This window comes from Oryctolagus cuniculus, chromosome 12 (assembly GCF_964237555.1).
Source record: "Oryctolagus cuniculus chromosome 12, mOryCun1.1, whole genome shotgun sequence".
In the NCBI taxonomy this organism is placed as follows: domain Eukaryota; kingdom Metazoa; phylum Chordata; class Mammalia; order Lagomorpha; family Leporidae; genus Oryctolagus; species Oryctolagus cuniculus.
Genome location: NC_091443.1, coordinates 74,515,949 through 74,537,594, shown reverse-complemented (window position 1 = coordinate 74,537,594; position 21,646 = coordinate 74,515,949). Strand labels below are relative to the sequence as shown.

Sequence of the window (21,646 nt, the reverse complement as noted above, 5' to 3'; positions counted from 1 at the left end):
TTGATCAACACATGGGAGACAGCATTCACTACATCATGGTCAATCTCTAAACAAAATACAGCATATACACTAGCATTACAATCATAAAAATTTTATAGATTCATAAAGTTGGTAAGGAAACAAGGAAAATGAAATTAGAGTAACAAGGCTGGGGTTACATTCTTCTAAAAAAGTAAGGTTACCATTTTATTGTGTTATCAGTAAACAAAACCTAGGAGAAAAAGTAGCAAGACTGTCTTCTTAGAAATGGTTCCAAAGCAAATTTAGGAACCATGCGTCACAAAGGATTGGAACAGACAATGGAAACTAAAACAAACAGGTTATACATATTTACATCTATTTTGACCAAGCCAAAAAATAAGAGAACGTTGAATTCCCTTGGTTTGCTCTTGAACAGTGCTAGGTGTTCTCTCTGGGCAGCATCAATCTCCTCTCCTCTCCCCAGAATCTGCCTGGCTTATAGACCAGGTGCAGTTGCTGCTAAGGTTCCCTCCGTAAAGCCACAGAACCACATTAAAGCTCAAATTCATAATTAGCTTTCTTTCACCAAGAAAAAGGTAACCAGCCCCAGATCACACTTAGTCTAGTCACAAACTGGAAGAGGAGTATAAAAATTTAAGATTCACAGCCTGTTCTTACAAAAGTGACAATATAAGAACAACTGAAAATCATCTGAGTTACTTGTATTTCAACCAGGAGGTCAAGTCAATCTAATGAAGAAAGTTCCTGTTAATTTATGTTACTGAACAACCACATAGATACCTCAGTGGGGTAGGAGCAAGGAAGAAACCTAAACTCCAACCTTACACCGTAACACAAATATTAACTTAAGATGGTTCATAGGCTCAAATAAAAACCTAGAACAACACTGCTTCTAAAAGAAAACAGTATCTTTACAACCCTGGATTGGTAAAAATTTCTTGCCAAGGCACAAGGAACGTTAACCAGATGTGAGAGTTGGAATAACAATTAAGTAGCTGCTTGGGAAACCCACATCCCTTACTGGAGCGCCTGGTTTGAGTCCCAGCTACTCTGCTTCCAATCCAGATTCCTGCTAATGCACAGCCTGGGAGGCAGCAGATGATGGCAAGTACTTGGGTCCCTGCCACCCACATGGGAGACTGGACTGCGTTCTAGGCTCCTGGTGTCAGCCTGGCCCAGTCCTGGGTATTGCAGGTATTTGGAAAGTGAACCAGTAGATCGGTATCTTTCTCCATCTTTCACACTCTCTGCTTTTCAAATAAAATAATAAAATAACTGTTTAAAAGGAACACTTATTGTGCATCTAAAAATTGCTTACAGTAATCATAAAAATTAAGTTTCTGCTTATCACACCACTAAGAAAGTAGACAAGCAACAAACTGGGTAGAAAAAAACACTGTCAACACGTATCAGAAAAAAAGACTTGTACCCAAAATATATAAAGAACTCTAACAATAAAAAGATGAATGACCCAATAAAAACAGCCAAGACTTGAATAAAACCTTCACAGAAGACTTCATATAGCCAATTTGCACATGATAAAGTACTCCACATCCTTAATCATCAATAAAATACAAATTAAAACCATAACAAGGCACCACTGTACATCTTGCAGTGTGTGTAAAATAAAAAAAGCTGACAATGCTAAAAACTGTCAACGCTAAAAATAAGGAGCAACTGGAACTCACATGCATAAGTGAATGCTTTTGGAGAACTATTTGGAATTTTTTTAATAAAGTGTATATGTACCCAATGCCTTAATCATTGCACTCCTTGTTATTTACCGAGAGAAATGGACGCATATTCACAAGAGACTTGTACAATGTTTGTAACAACCTCATTCACAGTAGCCCAAATCTGGACATAACTCAAATATCAAGCAGAAAACAGATGAATAGAACACTACTCAGCAATTAAAAAGGACAAACCACTGATATATGCAACAAAAGATGCTGAATCTCAAAAAAAAAAAAAACTGTCACATGAAAAAGCCAGTTACAAAATGTATATTCTACATTTCCATTTGTGTTAAGTCTGAGGCTAGGCAAAACAAATCCATGGTGTCAGATATCTATAGTCAGAAAGTGGTTGCCTTTGGAGAAGACGACGAGGGCAATGGCTGGAAAGCGACCTTTCAAAGGGTGGTAGCCAAAGAGTTTTCTGTCTTGTTCTGGTCACTGAAGATATGTGCATTTTATTCAATGCTAATCACATCTCAACAACAACAAAAAAAAATTAACCTGCTTCAAGATGCAGGTTAATGATCATTTCAAATACAATTCTAGAATACTACACATGCATTTTTAATTATTTATCACTTCAGGTTATTCAGGCCTCTATTCTTGAATTAGTATAAATAACCTGATGGACTAGACAGAAACAGATCTAAGAATGCATGTTCATTTATTTACAATTTTACATAAATAGCAAATCAATTATTTGTAACTTTAATAAGCACCCAATAGACTGTTATAGATCTAGCTGAATTTTCTTTTTTCTTTGAAGATTTTATTTATTGGAAAGGCAGAGTGGCCAAAGTCAGAAGCCTGGAACTCCAACCTCATCTGCAGGGGCCCAAGTACTCTGGCCATCTTCTGCTTTCCCAGGCACATCAGCAGGGAGCTGGATCAAAGCTGGAGCTGGTCCTTTGCCCAGCACCTGGGATCTCCAAACCTGGGGAGGAATTTGCTAATTTACTCTCTACAGATCCTTTGGTCCTACAGGAGGAAGAGGGGAAGGAAAAAGCTAAACCCCTTTTTTTTTTTTATAAACGCTTGATCAGCTTTCTGCTCCCTGCTGAGCCGCCCGCCTGGCCTGCCCAGGTGCATTCTCTCCATACAACCCTGTACCCTTGCTTTCCCCCGGTCCAAGTGACTGGGCACTCTCTGCCCCTACCGTTCTGATGGATGCCCTATCCCCAATAAAACCTTAATACTCTGGAGAAAAGAAAAAAAAAAAAAAAAAAGAACTGGAGCTGGGACTCAGAACTTGAGGTGTCGCAAGCAGTGGCTTAACTCACTGTGCAACAACACCGGCCCCAACTGTTTCCTGTATGTCCCTCTCAGTATGATTTTATATTTGCGATGATAAAGAATCTGACAGAACTGAGAAAGCACCTAGGTCAAGCATCAGCAAGGAAGGTGGATGGCGGGAGGATGACAGTGCTGTGACTATTATTACAGCCAAGAGAACAATGCCCTCCCCACCCATCCTAATCAAGAGAGCCCAAGCATGTTTAAAATTTAACAGCAATTAAAAAGCCTAAGAGTAGCTTGCCCATTAATTTGATTCATAGAAGATAATGGTAACACAGCCTCAACAGCAATAGCAGTGTCCCTAAGACTGACATGGAAAACCTACTAAACCTATTTTTCCCTCCTGTCTTCTCTCACCCTCCCTACGCTGGTCTCTAGCCAGGTATATTCTCATTGCCGCTGCCTCCTGTCCTCCCTGTGATATTGTCCAGATCTAACTGATTTTCATGTACCCAGCTCTTCTCAGGTTCCAAACAGAGTAAGTTTACAAAATTTACTGTACACTATGTAAATGTGTCACACGCACTCCAGCAGCATAGAGGTCAACCACGGAGAACACAGATGAACACTGAATGGAAAATAGACTGACTTCATTTGTTTCCCACCCCTACAACTGAGAAGGATCTCTCCTTCTAAACATCTACATGTTTTTATTCCCTACAAATGGCTCCTCCAAGTGCTCTGAATGAGAAGCAAATACATATGCCTAATCTCAGAGTAAGCTCCCAGACAGGATCACCTAAGACATAAGACAGTGCCTTGTAATGGATGGGGTAAAATATATACTTGAATCACTCTGACTGCAAACAACTGGGACAGAAGAGGACAGGGGGAAAACAGCTGAGAGGATACAACAATGAGAAACAAAGGAGAAAAAAGAGGAAAAACAAGTTGTGAAGGCAACTGTCTTTGTTAAAGTAAATAGGATCATTTTCTTTTTTTTTTTTTTTTTTTGGACAGGCAAAATTAGAGAGAAAGAGACAAAGAGAAAGGTCTTCCTTTTCTGTTGGTTCACCCCCCAAATGGAGCTGCGCCGATCGGAAGCCAGGAGCCAGGTGCTTCCTCCCAGTTTCCCATGCGGGTGCAGGGCCCAAGCACCTGGGCCATTCTCCACTGCCTTCCCGGGCCACAGCAGAGAGCTGGACTGGAAGAGGAGCAACCGGGACAGAATTTGGCGCCCTGACCGGGACTAGAACCTGGGGTGCCGGTCCCGCAGGCGGAGGATTAGCCTAGTAAGCTGCGGCGCCAGCCTAGGATCATTTTCAAAAGTTGAGTAAGACAGTTATCAGCACTGGCCTTTAAATAATCCTTATAAACACCTTAAGATGTCTTGCAAAAAAATTTATTTATTTGAAAGGCAGAGCGACAGACATAGGGAGGGAGAGAGAGATCTTCGATCCACGGTTCACTCTCCCCAAATGCCCACAACATCTGGGTAAGGCTGTGTCAAAGCCAGAAATTCCATCCCAGTCCCCCACAGGTGTGGCAAGAACCCAAGTACCTGCGCCATCATCTGCTGCCTCCCAGGCGCGTGAGCAGGAAGATGGATCACAAGTGCAGAGTAGCCGGGACTCTAATCTGAACTTCAACACAGAATGTGGGCGGCCCAAGAAGCAGCTAAGCCCGCTGCACCACTCGCTTGTGCCTAAATTATCTTCAGAATTATCTCCCCACTCCTGGAAGTGTGCTCCCTGGCAGCACCCCCCCCCCAGGGATCAGCTTTAGGGTCCCACTTCAACACTACAAGGCCCTGAGTGATTTATACACGCTGAGTTCAAAAGGCGTCACAGCAACAGTCGCGTCCTTTCGGCAGGATGAGCTGCGTTTTATTTAAAGGGGTCAGTAGTCGAGGCTTGAAAAACCTTTGATTAGAGTGAAACCATTACCTGTAATTGTAATGGGATTTGACCTGTATGTTTTTAACTTCAGGTGAAATTATTAATTACAGAGTAATTTGGCCTGCTGGGCTAACCACAGAACACAGAAATTAGTCATAAAAATGTGATTAGAGACAATTGAGCAGTATGTCAGTAAGAACCACGAGAATTCATATTTGTTCCTTCTTGCCTAGAACAGGCTTGGAATGACCTAGGTGGCCAATATTTCCTGAATGAATCAAATGAATAAATTTTTAAAAATCAAAGATACTATGGACTGTAATCAATCTTGGGGTTATCTGGCCCAACTACCTCATTTTAAAGATGAACAAACTAGAAATACTGAGAGGTGCAACAGCGACAAAGCTTAAAGAGCTACAGTACCCTGGAGCTCACAGCTTCCCTTTTTGTCCCTTTGGCAGGAATGTGTTAAAGGAGATTCGAGGTTTCAAAGAAGCGCTAGGGAGAAAAAGTACTTGGGACCAGAAGAAACTTGCAAGAGTCAATGAGCCTGGGCTAAGCTGTTTTCGTAAGCCTAATAAATGTTTGAAAGGCCAATTAATTCATCAATTTAATCTGCCGAAAAATTAATCTGAATGGTTCTCAGCAAAAAGAAACACGAGCTGCATGACAATGTTACAAACGGAGGGAGCCGGCACAGAACTAACCGAAATCTCCACGGGCTTATTTCCTGTTGAAGTATGACCTCCTGGGGTAAGTTTTACTGCAGTATTCATTACCAGATGACTTTTGGTTTTAAGAGAAGCCAAGGGCAAGTTGGAAATGCGATTCTTAACTAAACATTAAAAAAAAGAAGAAGAACGAAGCAAAGAACTTGCGGCTGTTTCCCATTTCTGTTTGTAATCAGAATGCTGGCTTGCGGAGCAAATGCAGCAACCTCTGTAAGCAAAAAAATGTAACAACCCAGTCACGTCCTCAAAACACATCCACACACAAACTTCGCAGCCGGATCCAGCTGTGCTGCAAGGGAGCCAGGAATTTATTCTAAGACAGAGGACAGAGCTCAAAACCGAGAACGCAAGACGAGCCAGATTTCAATCACGAAAAGGGTGTGCCCCAGGCTTTTTGCTTTCTCCCTCCTTCCAACTTTCAACCAACCGCAGCCTTTGAAGGAGTCTTGGGGAGAAACCCTTTTAAGACGATTGTCCCTCGAGAAACGCCTGGGCCGGCGGGAAGGGGCGAGTGGGGCACGGTAGGGCGCAAGGAGCTTCCCGGCCAGCGCAGGGCAGGGCAGGGCAGGGCCGGTCCCGAACCCGGGGAGGCTGGGCCCCGAGTGATTCATCCTCGTCTGGGTTCGCGCGCCTCGATCTGCAGGCAACGCCCGGCGCGCCCCCTCGGCCCCAACCCGGGCTGGTTCGCCCGAAGCGGCCCCCTGCTCCGGGAGAGGGGCCAGTAGGAAAGCTGACCGCAGCCGGACGGCTGGGAGGCTGCACCCTCTCTGTCTTCAGCCACCATGGCCGGTGTGACTCCCTGGCCGCGCCTTCAGACGGACTTCCTGGAAAGCACCGTGCTGAGCTTACCTGACGCGCCGCTGCGGCCACCGACCTCCTTCACGGACCCGCGGGAACTGCCGGCAGCCAGCCGCCGCTCGGTTCCCAGCAACGGCCGGTCCGCCTGCGTCCGCCTCCCAGGGAGTTGCCGGATCCAGCCGCCAGCGGCTCCCCCACTACGACCGCACTGTCGGTGCCGCTGACTCCCCCTCCGCCGCCGCGCCGCGCATGCGTGAGACAATGGCGCGCGGCAGCCTGGGAATTGTAGTTCGAGAGAGGCAGGCGCGGCGGCCCGCCAACCCGGCTCTTTGACAATGGCAGGACGTCGGAAGAGGCTGCAGTTGGCTAGCCTCTGCTCTGCCTGAGATCACGGCTCTCCGCTGGTGGAAACACCTACCCTCGACGCTCTGGAAGCAAGAAACGGCGTCCAGAAGCTCCTTGGTATAGAACTTTGACCTTTTGTAAAGAGGCACGCAGGGCAGGGTTTGTATTGGCCCCTTGCTTACTAATACGAGGATATGACATCAGCCCTTTAAACTTGCCACGAAAGACAGAGAAAGGCAAACACATAAAAATCTAAGGCCAAAGATCCAAGAGGGTCATAACTTAAGGGATGGGGATGTCCCTGTCTCCTCTGCCTGTTTCTGCCCCGTCCTACCCTCCCATCCCAACTTCCAGCTCAGCACCTACAGTGGAACTGGTCTGATGTGGGTGGGAAGGAGAAAATAGAAGTGGTTGTTCAGGGGGACCGGCTGGTCTTGGGGTGGGGGCGCGGCAGGAGCAGGGGGGGGCGCGGGGATGGGGTGGAGAGAGACAAAAGGAATGGGAACCCCTCAGGGACACCTGCCCGGTAGCCCAAGCAGTGGCTTCCTTTGCGCAGGCTCTGGGAGGGAACAGCGCCATCCTTCCATTCCTTCATCTAAACTCCTCGCTGGGAATCTTCCTGGTCAGGAGTAGACCATCCCTAGCAGCAGTGCTCAGCTTTGGTGCACCTTCCAAAAATGCAGCAAGCAAGCAGAATGCAGTGCCTGCCTGAGGTACATTCCAGCTACACCCAGCAAGGGAGCCGCCCAGCAGTTAAACCTCTCCTGGCATGTACCTCTTCCCCTCCGAGCAGGGAGCACCCTTGGTAGAGTAAACACCCTGGAATTTCACGCAATTTTTACCCACTAATTCCAGCAATGAAGATCATTGGTGATTTGGGTTTTTAAGGAAAAAAAATCCTTTTAAAAATATAAATACTTGTGTGCTCTTTAAAGACAATGTTAATTCTATGACCATTGCATTTTGTTTCCTATAGCATCTTAGAGTGCATCAGTGTCTCAAATATTCCTGGAGATAATGGCTTTCTGAGAGCCATTTTCTACAGAACTGATGTTCGGTGACTATTTATTGAATACTTCATACATACCAAGCATCGTGCCAGCACTTCATTTGCTATCTCATCCAATCCTCAAACCAACCTTAAAAAGAATAAATGGGTGTCTGAAGAAACTAAGACTTGGAAAACTTGAGTAATTGGCACAAAGTCCTACAGCTTGTAAATGGAGATTCAGAAATGAAGGCCAGGCATCTTGACTTGAATTCCAGCGTTTTCTATTCCTGATGAGACGAATGTGTCTCCTAAATCCTATCAAATTCTTTAAAGTAAGACCATCTGTGACATGTCCCAGGAACATGAAAAAACCTAACACACCTGGCAGAGAGGATACTCTGAATGGGTGAGTTGACAGTTCCATATTTTACTGTAAGTTTGTATCTAACTTATTCTGCTTTACCAGCAAGTTTCTTGCAAATCCGTACTGTACCTCTGTGACATCACTCCTGGGGACACTGACAAAGTGGGTCCCCTTAAGTCAGGCAAAGGTCCATGGCCATCCTGGTGCAGTTTATTGCAAGGATGTTCCTTTGTGACATGGCTTCTTTTACTTTGCTTTTAAGTCAGTGTCTGACTGATATTAATCTATGACACCCCCCACCCTGATTTTCCAATACACAATGGTAGGCATCTATTTTAGCTATTAATTTTTTTTTTTTTGACAGGCAGAGTGGACAGTGAGAGAGACAGAGAGAAAGGTCTTCCTTTTCTGTTGGTTCACCCTCCAATGGCCGCTGTGGCCAGCGTACCGCGCTGATCCGAAGCCAGGAGCCAGGTGCTTCCTCCTGGTCTCCCATGCGGGTGCAGGGCCCAAGCACTTGGGCCATCCTCCACTGCACTCCCGGGGCACAGCAGAGAGCTGGACAGGAAGAGGAGCAACCGGGACAGAATCCGGCACCCCAACCAGGACTAGAACCTGGTGTGCCGGTGCCGCAGGCGGAGGATTAGCCTAGAGAGCCGTGGCGCCAGCCCTTTAGCTATTAATTTTTAACAAGTGTAAGCATCTTATTTTAGTTCCTTTTTTCTAAAATAAAGCAATTTAATGATGGATTTTCTACCTTTCTTTAGACAAATGTCATCCTATTATAGTCACAATGTTTTCAAACATGATCTCCTAAAACAGTGTACATTAAATTCCACCTAAGGGGTGAGAGGCATTCAGAATATCATCCTAGTCTTATCTGTTAAAAAAAAAAAAAAAAAAGGAAGAAAGAAAGAAAAAAGAAAAAGGAGCCAGTACTGTGCTGCAACAGGTTAAAGCCATGGCCTGCAGCACTGGTATCACATATGGACACTGGTTCGAGTCCTGGCTGCTCCACTTCCAATCCAACTCCCTGCTAATGTACCTAGGAAAGCAGCAGGATGGCCCAAGTGCTTGGGCCCCTACACCCATGTGGGACATCCGGAAGAAGCTCTTGGCTCCTGGCTTCAGATTGGCTCAGCTCTGGCTATTCTGGCCATCTAGGGAGTGAACCAGCGGATGGAAGACCTCTCTCTGTCTCTATCTCTCTCTGTAACTCCGCCTTTCAAATAAATAAATCTTTAAAAGAAAAAAAAATGTCACCATGTACTCTTCCTCCCACCAAGAGAAAAAGTGTTCCAAACAGAGGCTGGTCCCTCTGCCTGGGTGCTGGGAGAAATCACATGGTCAGAGCCGCAGCCAAACACAGGAGCTGACATGATGACATAATGCAATGTAGGCACAAAGTGAACAGACTGTTTGTTTTGTCAAAGGCTTACCTAGTAAAGGTTGACTGCTATGGAACGCTCCAAAATGCAGGTGCCCTGGTACCTCTGCCATCTTCTACTTTAATCCCACATCAAGTAATGGCAAACAGTTGCAGTTCAATATGCTAAAGGGAACAAATCTGAGACTTTTACGTAAAACATCTAAATAAAGGACAGAGTGTGGTCCTTGTTAGTTTTCAGGGCTTGCCTAGAGTGAAAGTGATTGATAAAACATACTCCAACTCAACAATGTATGACAAGCCCTGATTAGTGTTATCTTTGCATTTCCAGCCAGAGTAACTCATAAAGCACGTGTCACAATGAATCATCATACGCAAATTAATACCAGTGGCAATGTTCTTGTTATCAAAATGTCCCTTTAGGAAATAGTTTCCTTGGTATACATAAGCATTTTAAAAAATGTATATCCTAAAGGACAATTCAGAAAATGTAAGCTAAACATGCAAACTTAAAACTGAAAGGTAGGGATTTCATTCTGGGAGCTTGGAGCTGGTTAAATAGCAGAAGGTAGGAACCAGAGAAGACAAAAGCCAGGGCTGGGTGCACACAGCTTTAGAGAAAGGATTCAAGCAAATTCTTCAGCCTGCAATGTCCTTCCCCGTCATCCCACCTCTGCCTGGTAGAAGCCTCCTATTTCACTACCATTTCAAATACCCATTCCTCACTTAAACTTCGCTAACGCCATCATCTGGAATTAATGCTGCCTTTCTCATATTTTTCATACGGCATTATGCCTCCATCAGAGGTTCACTTACTGCACATTTCAGTTGAATACCAAAGGTGAAGAACTGAAATCACTCTTCATCTGAAGTCAAGGCTGATGATAATCACCACTATCAAAAAATGAGCTTCTGGGATACACATACCTAAAATTGTACCTCCAGATTTTAATTATAAGGTTAGCATTGTTGCTTAAAGTGTTAGTTCTAAAATTATGATGTTTAATACTGGAACAATAATTTCCCAGTGCTATCAGTTGTTAGATTCTCTCAGTCTAAACTTCAGCTCAGGTGAGTGGATGAACATGACCTTGTCCTAAATGGAGTTAACTAAGAATGAAACTCAGATTTTTATATGCTAAATACTAGATATATCAAATAGACCAGACAGAGCTATACTGTGATGTAACTACCACTTTTCCTACCTTGATGTATTTAAATTTTTATAAACATTTCTTGGCTTAAAAACAATATACTGTTCTTCCTAAGCTATCTAGTTAATACTCCCTTGATATATTTGTAGTAGTTGTCAACCTATGTCCCTACTGATCTACTTGCAAGTTCTTAATAATTGTTTGTCATTTTTTTAAACATAAAACTGTACACAGCAATCATTAAAGCATTTCACTCATCCAACAATTAATATACACTTATACTTTGATGGAATGTCAACAAATTAGACAGTCTTCACTCAAGTTTCATCAATAATACTGCTTGCATCTGAAAAGTGAATAATTGTATTAGATCATTGTTTTAACTAAAACAGCTGTCAGGAGCTTCTTTGGGAAAGAAAAGGCTTCATTCAATTTACAGTTTGGAGATTACAGTTCAGGAGTGGCTGACTCCATAGTTCAGTGCCTGAGGAGACTGGTCATGGCAGGTGCACAGGCACCATCACATGGTGAGCCCGGGAAGCAGGGAGACAGGGCCTGGACAAAACTGGAACTCCAAACAGTCAGCCTCTCCTGAGAACCACCCTCTGAGGGCCAATGACCACTAGGCCCACCTCCTAGTCGCCACAATTAAATCAACGTCTCCACCCTTAATCCATCAACCATTCACACTAAGACATCAGAATTTAAACATCTGCATGAATTTTGAGGAGACGAGTCCTGCTGTACCCTAATATTGTATAATAACAAATTTAAATGATATACTTTGTATCTGTGACACTGTTGATTGGTACCACATAAGAATAACTTTTATGAACACATATCACCAACTAAGACAAACTTCAAAGATGGAAGAAGTAATATTAGATATTCCAAAAGCTTGGGCCCAAAATCAAGGCCAAGTAAATTTCTGGCTAAATAACAAGACTCTATCATCATATAAGACAGAGTTAGTAAAAAAAAAAAAAAAAAGTTAGTTTTAGGCAGTTTTAGTTTTAGTTTAGTGCACTTTCCACTTCTCATTCACCTAAGACTTTAGACAATGAAAACTCCAAAGGCCTCATCTACGCAGATAACAATTTTTATTTTATTCTGTTCCATCTTTTTTTTTTTTTTTTTTTTTTTTTTTTTTAGTTATTTTGTCCTTACTCTTGAGATTTCCTATCATTTTCTCCAAGTGACTCTGCACTGGCCCTGAGAGACCACTTGTTCATGTCCATGTGCTTACGAACCTCTCCAGTGGGTAATATACTCTTCAAAAATTTTGCTCAGGACTGCTAAGTCCAGTACTCTACAGTCTGTAGAATCCCCTCCCTTGCCACCATCACCCTTTTGAGTCCTGCACCTGCCTGATTTTCCTTCATTACCTCCTTTCTTAGGTGGGCTGGGTGCAAAGCATAGGACAACCTCACTCAACCACACAGACCTGTATGGTTCCTCCTGATGTCTTGGGATAGCTGGGCTAAAGGCTGTGGGCATCTGTTCATTTCCCCAACTAGAGGACGGGAAGTGGGTTGGTAGCCGGGGTAGATGGGAAATGGGCATCACTTCTTGTAGCCACAGAGAAAGGCTGAAGTATCAAATGGAAAGAGAGCAGGGTAGTCCATGCTGGAGTCAAATCTGACATGCCAGAGCTGAAAGTCAAGGAGCTGCTCCAGAAGCCAGACTGCCGAGGCCAAGGCATGGTGCCCAGACAGCAGAGCAAGCACAAACCAGCAGAGACTGGGGGAAGTGGGAGGGGCTGAGCTAAATGAGAGGGCAGGTCAGGAGTGAGCCTTGAGTCAGCTCTACCTTGCTTGTAATCAATTCTCGGAGTTAGGGGGGAGGTGGGGAGGCCTGTCTGCCCCAAGGGGATGCACAGTAGAGATTCAAAGATGGGCAAGATTCATTCGGTCCTGTTTAAATTATTGACACTGTCAGCAGAAAATAGAGAATGTTGTTGGCTTTATCATCCATGGATATTTATTTAGATTAAAATCTAGGATTCGAATTCCTAACCTTCTACAGTCAGGCACTGCTCTACATGTCTTACACATGATTCCCTGGAGTGGTACTACTGCAAAGTATTATTGTCATTGTCCCTATTTTACAGATGAAGAAACTGAGGCTAGGCAATTTGCATAAATTCCAAACAACTAATAGAGATGGAATTTGAACTGGCCAAGTGTGACCTCAGAGTGCATCCTTGTAACCCCTATTCACAGCAACCCCGTAGACTGAAAGGACGAATCCTGTAAACAAAATAATCCAAGGGAAGATGAGAGTCAGCAAACATAGAAATCAGGCCAAGGCCCTGTGCGCCTCTCAGACTTTACCATCAGCCTAAGTGATGAAATCCAGGCATCAGAAAGTTGGATCAAAGTTCAGCAGGAGGGCAGGAAATTTATTTTTCCTGCTTTTCTGGGGTCAAACCCTTACAATGCAACTTTATTATTTTTAGTATTCAGTGTTACAAATTCCCAGAATAGCTAAAAAACAGTAAGAATGTGAATCCAAAGTTGGTGTAAAAAAATTCAAGGTGAAATAGTTAACCCATTTGGGTTATGCGTTCCTATTCCCCTTTATTCTAACAAATGTTAACTGCTTTTTCAAACGTGTGCACTTTTATTTTGATAACAGGTTTTCATTTCTCCTTCTGGCTACTTGTGGTTGTCTACTTCTTCATCACAAAGCACTTCATAGCTCTTTCTGTAATAAACATTCATCTAGTACAACACCATGATACGACACATGTATTCTGAAGAGACACTGTCTAAAAATTAGCCAGATAAAACCAGCCTTTACCCTCACTTTGAAAGGAAAGTTTATTCATTCCCAGTGCTTTCTACATTTTCATTTGGAAGCATCATTCCAGATATAAATGAATACATTTTAACTTTGAAAGCAGAAAGAACCTGATTAATTAAAACTGTTTACATTTTACCTTAGCATTAGGTCAGGCAGATAATTCCAAAGTTTCAAAAATTGCATGTATTTGGGGCAGTTGGGATCCTTATTAATAATCAGGGTGAAATATTTCATACTTCATACATTTTGCTGTATCACACATTTACTTTGCACACAATGTTCAACTTCACATTTAAAAGGCAAATTAGTCATTAATTCCCTAATGAACCCAATACATTATCTAGCTTTGATCACAAGTTTCAAATGAAAAAGCAAACCATGTGGACATTTCAATAACTGCTTAGCCAAATAAATGTTGCCAATTTAAATTTAAATAGTTTACAAAAGCATTATTTCCTTTGTTCTGTTTAAAACAATACAGGTATACATTAAGTCACACATTACAGGCATCTGAACTGGTAAGATATTACAGATTGCTGGCATGCAAGTTATTTTACAATTTTAAATACAATGAAAAATGCCGCTTATTTATTTTCTTTGAATAAATGGAACAGAATTAAGATAAAGGTTAAATTAAAATATGAATATTATTCCATGTATATAGGTCTTTAAAAAAACAGTGGCAGAGATAAGAATGTTAGCTCAGAACAATTTCTTCCAACTAAAGATTGTCACTGGCAACATTTGGTGCTAAAATAAAATTTCCTCCAAAAGCACGTTTCCTAGCCCTCTCATTTCTCCATCTGGCCAGTTCCTACTTATCCACAGTTAGGTTAGCCATCAGAAGCTTTGGCTCTGGGCCAACCTCTGTCAGTTGCACAGTGCACTTCTGACTGGCTTCCATTACGCAGACAATATGAATTCAGAAACAGACACACACACATGTTAAATAGAAGCCTACAAAATCATGCTGCCTACAGGGATGTTTTTGCTATTTCTGCATGTTTTCCTTTCCTTCCCCACTGATTGTGAGGAGAAAGATGCATTCTAAAATATCTTTTCTGAAAAGGCTGCTCACACAGAACTATTCTGAAGATAGCAACGGCTAATGCACATTGGTCTCCTCCCCGTGAACAAAGCCTCCTGGAGAGAAACCAGCTGCGTTGGAGGCACTCCTCACCGTGGCCATGGCCTTGGAAACAACTGAGAATCACAGGGTGGTCAATTCTCAAGCTGGCAGGGATCTCAGAGAGCTGTTGACCCACTCCCCTTCTTCACTTAACGGATGAAATGAAGACAAGATCGCTGGAGAGACTTGTCCCAAGTCACATACAGCTGGCATCCAAATCAGAACTGTTTTCCAAAAATATCACACGGTGGTACATGGAGCACAACCCTTGTGAGGCTGGAGGACGACTAAATTCAAGCAACATTTATTAAGCACCCTGTTTTGTGTGTAAGGCACCTTACTAGATGGTATTGAAGATACAGATTGATGAGACATCGTCCCGGCCTCCGAGTGCTATCAAGGTCCTGGGAAGCCGTGCCCCGTACCTTTCTGAGCAGAAATAACACCGACCAGGGCTATGGTTGCTGGTGATAACAAGGCAACTGCCACCTGCAAAGAGCTCAACTTGCAACAGGGCCACACCGTCCCCTTCACGGTCAGCATTAGTGCTTGTTACGCAGCTGCTATGTATGAAAACTCTCCGAACTCCAAGGACAGTCTTTGCTCCAAGGCCTGCAGTCAAGCCTTCTGCCCCCAAGCCGGGTCAGAAGGGCAATAGTGCCTCAACCCCCCCACTCAATTCTTAATCACTGTTAGCTTTCCCCTGTGCAAGGATTCTCACCATTTCCAAAGCTACTATCCAAGTGACCCAGGAAAATACCCTACCATATCCATCACTGGTTCATAATGGCCACCGCCCCCATCAACCACCTCTGCTTCCTCTATGCCAAGGGTGAAAGGGTTCCAGTCCTCTGTGTCCTACCCATGCTTATTTCCCATACTGCACAAGACATGGAAGGTGTCAGTGTCGATCAGAATAACACAGGTTCAGGAGGCCACGGAAACATGAGTGAGCCGACAATAAAAAAATGATCTCCTACTTTTGTATAGCGCTTTCCAGTTTATACTGTGTTTTCAACCAATTATCTTGAGTATATTCTCATCATAACTCTGTGAGGTAGTTAGTGAAGATATTATTCCCATTTTATAGCTGAGGAACCTTGAGCTGAAGAGACCGAGTGGCTTGCCCAAAGTCAGCCAGCTAAGCAAGCATGGAGCCAAGTGTCCAGATTCTCGACTCCAGCTCCAGTGCTCTTTCCCCTAGATAGTCTATAATTGGCAGGCAATTGAATGAATTGCCCATGATCATATACCTGCTAAGTGTTGGTGATGGGATTAGGATTCAGTCTCCAAATCTGTTAGCATGGTGCCCGTTCACCATACCAACTAGCTAAGCCAATGTGCTCCGAATGACTACCATGGAAGGGATCTGTTATTGGATCTTGTTATTGGATTCTCCTTTTCTCTGTCTATGCATTCAGCCCTCTTCTTCATATCACTACTGTACCCCAAACTGGCATCCTAACTTTCAGTACATTCTTATTTCTAGACGGTACCCAGGGTCAGGTTATGAATTTAAAACTTGTACTTCCCCCTCCACCTACCCACTGATTATTCAATTATTGCTGTTATAGGCAAATGGGAAGTTGATAAGCTGAGCAGAGCTGGTTGTGACATTAAGTGAATTTAAACATTTAATTCCCATCCTCCTTCCTCACTCATTCAGCCCCTCCATTTTACCACTGAATCACAAAGTAAAACCCATTCTGATCTAGAGTTGGGGAATGAAGACAATGGATATATCTTTGAGGTTCTGGGTGCTTTTCTCTGGCCACTTTGTTCCAGGAGGACTGATCATGTGATTTCCTCCCAGTAGGCTCAGCCTGATGCTTCCAGATGCTCCCACCCCTTTCCTTGTGTGTCTCTCCATCCTTGGGCTTTGAGGATGGGGTGAGTAGTGGGGATGTTTGAGGAGGAGGTAAAAGCGGAATTACTAGTGCAACTCCGAGTGGGGATATTTCCTTAGTTCTCTGCTCGTTAGAATAGAAACAGCTGTTACAGCTGGAAGAGAGGAAAGAAACTTCAGGATCAAGACTTAAGATCTGACTCCAGAAACAGATCTACTGAGTGCAGGGAACAGACCTCAGAATCCAGCGCTCACACCCTCCTGGCCCTCACCCGTGTTGCTGATGCTCTAAAGCCTTGAGCCCAAGATGGTATCTGCTCTGCAAATGAGCATTCAGCCTACCCAACAAGACCCTAAAGCACGTGGACAATCAGATCCATCCAGAGTTCTTATGTTCCACTAGCTCCCTCACAGTGCCTACTTAGGAGAGGGCTGAGTATGCCACACATATGAAAAGGGAAATAGCTGCAAAGACTTTTGTCTGTCCCCAAGGGCTGTCTCAAACTGAAACCGGGCCAAGGTGTAACACTGGGTTAAGTCAGAGCGCCAGAAACGCTCTCATGGCAGTTATTCGGAACACACTGGTTTCCCTACGCTGGGGCCCTGCAAGGGCCATGTTTCTGCCAGGAAGAGAAGCAGCTGTTCTCGCGGGCTGGTGGGCCAGTCTTCCCTTAGGGAAGCACAGGCAGTGGGATGATTTCTGAGCGTTTATATGGTATTATAAAATGGATGGTGTGTTCTAAGATGGGTGAGTGACATGTGCCCCTCGGGGTCTTGATTCTAGCTGGGACCCGCAGCAGCTCTAAGAATGGCAAAGGAAGTGGGCCTGGGAGAGAGTGTCTCCCTTCAATCAGTGGTCCAGATGTAGCCAAATACGGCATGCCAGTATTTGGTGACTTTTATGTACAACGTATTTACATGCGATGCACCCTACAGAGATGGAAGGGAAGGGCTAAGTCATGTTACTGAGGATGGAATGTTACATACTTAGTACGTAGAGTTACATACTTAGGTAGATGCGAAGACTTAAGTGCTGGAACAATGGAATGATTTCTAGACTTCTAATATTTACGTCCTTAGAGTCATCCTCCACACAGTGGCGACATGTGATGGTTGGTGACATACACTGCAAACTCCAGGAAGTAATCTCAGACTGCCTGGGCCTGCAGCAACTCTACAAAGGGCAAGGGGAGCGGGGGTGGGAGAGCTCATCTCCCTTCATTCAGTTGTCCAGATGCAGCCAAATACCTGCATGGATATCTGACCACACACACACACACACACACACAACCACACGTGTATTTACATCATGCCCTCCAAAGATGGAAGGTAGGGACTTAATTGTGCTAAGGATGAAAGAGCTTCTTCTGCACACTTTAAGCAGATGGGGAGATGTGGTGCTGGGCTAATCATGATTTCTAGACTTCTAACATTTAACTCCTAAAAGCCTGCTTCTATGTGCTCACAAGTCCATGTGAGTGATTTTACACTCCAAGTGGACCTGCACAACTCTGAAAGGGGAAGAGAAGTAGGCCTTGGGTGAGATGATCTCCCTTCAATATCTTGGCTGCATAAAGCCAAATACTTTGACATAGTATCTGGCAAAACATGTACATATAATATGATGGGCAGTAAGGGACGAACAGACTAACCCATAGTCAGGAAAGTTTCCCCTAACACACATTGGGCCAATGTGGAGCTGAACGCCTCACCCAATTGAAGGACAGATAGGCTCCTCCCAGTTCCACCATTGTCTCATAAGTTACCTTCAATATGTGAACACTCACGGAAATGTTACCACTCAAGCTACTTTAAAAACACAGACATAATAAGATAATCCCCTCAGTAATAAATATTTGATTTCATAGACTCTTATATGTGTCCCAACTATTTTACAGTTTAAAAAAAAGTGCTATGTTTTTAATAGTGTCCCATAATCTTGCTTTAATACTCTCAACAACTGCATGCACAGAAGAAATAGCCAGGACTGAATTTTGTTTTTTTCCCTTGCTTTCTGCCAGGGGTTGCCAACAACAGCTCTAGCCCCTGACCCACCGCATGGTGGGCTGCAGGGAATACTCTGTAGGGTTCAGGGTTCCTTAGGGGTGACGGCAAGAAAGACAGTGAGTAGAAAGAAAAGGAAAAGGGCTCAGAGAGGCATGGTAGAGACTCAAAACTTAAATAGATCTGTAACAAGTCCAAAAAGACAGAACAGACACCTAAGAGAAATGGTTTTCCCTTTGGCAGTGGTCACCAACATGCATGTATACAAAAAGAAGGAGAGTACACATTTCACCTAGTGGTGTGTTCATGTTTGTTTATCAAGCAGCAATCTGGAGGGAAAGAAAAGCCCCAATTTGTAAGTTTCATAGCATTTATACTGCTAATCTCTGGTGTCAGTACTCCCACCACGGTCAATTTCAAGCTACAGACAAGAAGTTGGTGAACATGGAGCTGGAAGTGATGCACAGGGCAGACCATGGGAAGCATTTCCACCTCATGGCTACAATAGCTGCAAATAATCTAGAGTACAAAAATAGCACTATGTAGTATTTTTGAGTATTTATTACTTGTGCCCTTAATTATTTAATTGTAAGTGCATATCATTTAATTTTTAGGCTGTGTTGCACAACCAGTTTGCAAAATTCTTGAAAATGTAACAACTGGCAAAACCTGTATGAGTCAGCAATAATGCACCACACCTAAATGGGTGAGGGAAGGAAACAGGCTGAAAACTGTATTTACCATGCCCTTTAGATGGATAGGACGATGTAGTGGCAGACTGAGTATAAAAATTTTTTAAGGTTCCAAAAGTGTCAGAAAGTTCTGCTTACCATGCTCTCAAGAATGAAAACAAAAAATTTTCAAGAAAATAAAATGTGTCAAAGAACTTCAGACAGAGATGTGGGCACTTTTACTAAAGGTAAATGTCCAGTTTTATAAGGGCTATTCTAGATATACTCCAGATGCTTTATAAGCTAAAAAGAATAATATATCAATGATTTTCCCATTAGCTTATTTTACTGTTACCAATCAATCAGGAACACTCAGTTACTCAACCAGTTCTGCATTGGTCCTCCCTACTCTGGGCCAGCAAACTCTTTAGCTCCAAATGTCACTAACACAAAGAATACCACCTTTACAAGGTTCAAAATTACAGCAAAAAAGAGAAGAGAGAATGAGTTGGGAGGAAGCGAGGGGAGAAGGGAGGTAGGGAGGAAAGGATGACACAGATAGTGTCAGAGTGACATCAATGACATACTCAGCACTGAGTTATCAAAGACAGGTGAGCTCGAGCCAAAGGCTGCAATCATCCGTGTTCTTAATTTACCATTGCACTGTTGCACCACCACATTAAAGGATTCATGGGGGAGTGGATACAAATATATTTAGTCTAGTGGTTAAGATAGCCACATCCCACATCAGAACACCTGTGTTTGATTCTCAGCCTCAGATCCTGACTCCAAGTTCCTGTCCGCGCAGACCCTAGGAGGCAGCAGTGAGAGCTCAAGTATCTGGGTTCCTGTAACTCATGTGGGAGACCCAGATTGTGTTCCTGCATCCAGGCTCCAACCCCAGCCCAGCCACAACTGCTGCAGGTATCCGGGGAGTGAACCAGTGGATGGGAACTCTAGACTCAGCCTCTTAAAAAAACTTTTTTAGGGCTTACACATAATCTAATCATCTCAGTTGTACTTTCCCAGGCTTTGTCCTTGAGATGACAAACATCTGAGTAAGTGATAATCCACACTTTTTCCCAGACATTTGCAAATGTCTGGATGGATCATGTCAGGTGGACAGAAACGTCAATTAACCTGAATGTTCACATTTCATCCTGTGACCTTGTGACACTACAAGGTAATAAACACTTCTAAAGTTTGCCAAGTTAATGCAATTAGGTGTATCAAACAACCTTGATAAAGGTGCAATTATTACTGTTTAGGAATGTACTACTTTAAAATCTTCCCTCTTACTAAAATTTAAAAATTTCCTATCATATACAGAAGATCCAATTTATGCTGAACAGCCAGTAAACACGGGTGTGCTCATTCATTTTGCTATGGGTGAGTCTGGCTTGAAGCTATACTTGTGTGGTGACAAATATTTTACACATATTTGTAAAGTGTCAGAACACTGTCTTGCTGCACAAAGATGATGCCACTGATCAATCAGTGGGGCGTGTACATTTGGTGATTTTTCTGGAACTGAAGGAAAATTTGTGCTCAACTCGTCACATTTTTCTCACCCAAAAATTGGCAATACTAACTTCTCATGTGATCAGCAGAACACTTCTGATGTATTCAGCCTAACTCTAAGGTGTGCATGTAAACAGAGATAGGCCTCTATCGCAATCACAGCTACAAACACATATTATACACGAAATTCCTTTCAGTGATTGTAAAAAAAGTTCACGTAAGAAAGCAGGAAACCTTTTCAACGAAAGTGGTTAAAATCATTTTCCATCACTGTCACCCTCTCAGATCTGGATCAGTCCACAAGTACGAGTTGCCAGAGGTGCCCACGAGCAAACAAAACAATTGTATATATTTAAAAAAAATCCAAGATAAATAAGTAATGCTAAAAATAATAATAATTAGATTAGTTGTGTGGTAGCAGAAACAAATGACCTGTGATAGCAAGGTCCTGGTGGGCGTGGAGACGGCTTTCGTTTGTTTTTAAATGCCTGCCTTGGTGAAACCACACCTCTTCTTGCAGAAGTTTATCTTCGCTCTCCTTCAACTCTCTTCTTACGAACTAGGTAAGAAAGAAAGAAAGAAAAAAAAAGGCTGAAAAGACACATGGAAAGACAAGCAACCTTAATCACACAAAATAGTAATCCCACATACATGAAGACACATTTATATTAAATTTCAATACCCAACAAGGCAAGGCATGGAAACGATAAAACAATCCAGTGGCTGCTGGAATCTACACTGACGGCAAGGTGTGTGTGACTGGGAGCTCGTTAGGACGTTCCCCTTCTGTGGAGTAGATGGTCCAGACAGACCATGAAACCGTGACCTCCCAACTGTCCACAGCACGTCCTCTTAGCTCTTCGCATCTCAGTCATTACTGCTTTTAACCAACGTCCCAGGTTAACACAATCACAACCTCCTAATTCTGATTATGGCTTGAAAACCAGAAGGAGCTATAAACACAAGTTCAAAGTTTCCAAACCTCTTCTCAATAAAGTCTCCATGGTCCCGACTTGCAAGGAAGCTGTGATTCACAGGGTTCCCT

General features: G+C 43.3%; 2 protein-coding genes and 1 long non-coding RNA gene across 4 annotated transcripts in view; 1 reads left to right on the top strand and 2 right to left on the bottom strand.

Moving 5' to 3' along the window:
* The window catches only part of TMOD3 (tropomodulin 3), a 75,881-nt gene extending 69,184 nt beyond the window's left edge, over positions 1-6,697 (bottom strand). For both annotated transcript variants that reach the window (XM_008268998.4, XM_002717761.5), the window contains exon 1: positions 6,436-6,697. The gene's annotated coding sequence lies outside the window, so the exon portion shown is untranslated. The remainder of the gene's footprint in view (positions 1-6,435) is intronic.
* A 9-nt stretch (positions 6,698-6,706) lies between these two features.
* LOC108178256 (uncharacterized) lies at positions 6,707-15,538 on the top strand. The gene is made up of 3 exons (XR_001794987.3): positions 6,707-6,846; positions 7,706-8,126; positions 14,500-15,538. It is a non-coding gene; the product is annotated as an uncharacterized lncRNA (long non-coding RNA).
* The window catches only part of TMOD2 (tropomodulin 2), a 58,464-nt gene continuing 50,247 nt past the window's right edge, over positions 13,430-21,646 (bottom strand). Inside the window, exon 10 of the mRNA XM_002717767.5 lies at positions 13,430-21,160. Within this exon, the coding sequence (XP_002717813.1) occupies positions 21,126-21,160 (35 nt within the window). The 3' untranslated portion in view covers positions 13,430-21,125. The remainder of the gene's footprint in view (positions 21,161-21,646) is intronic.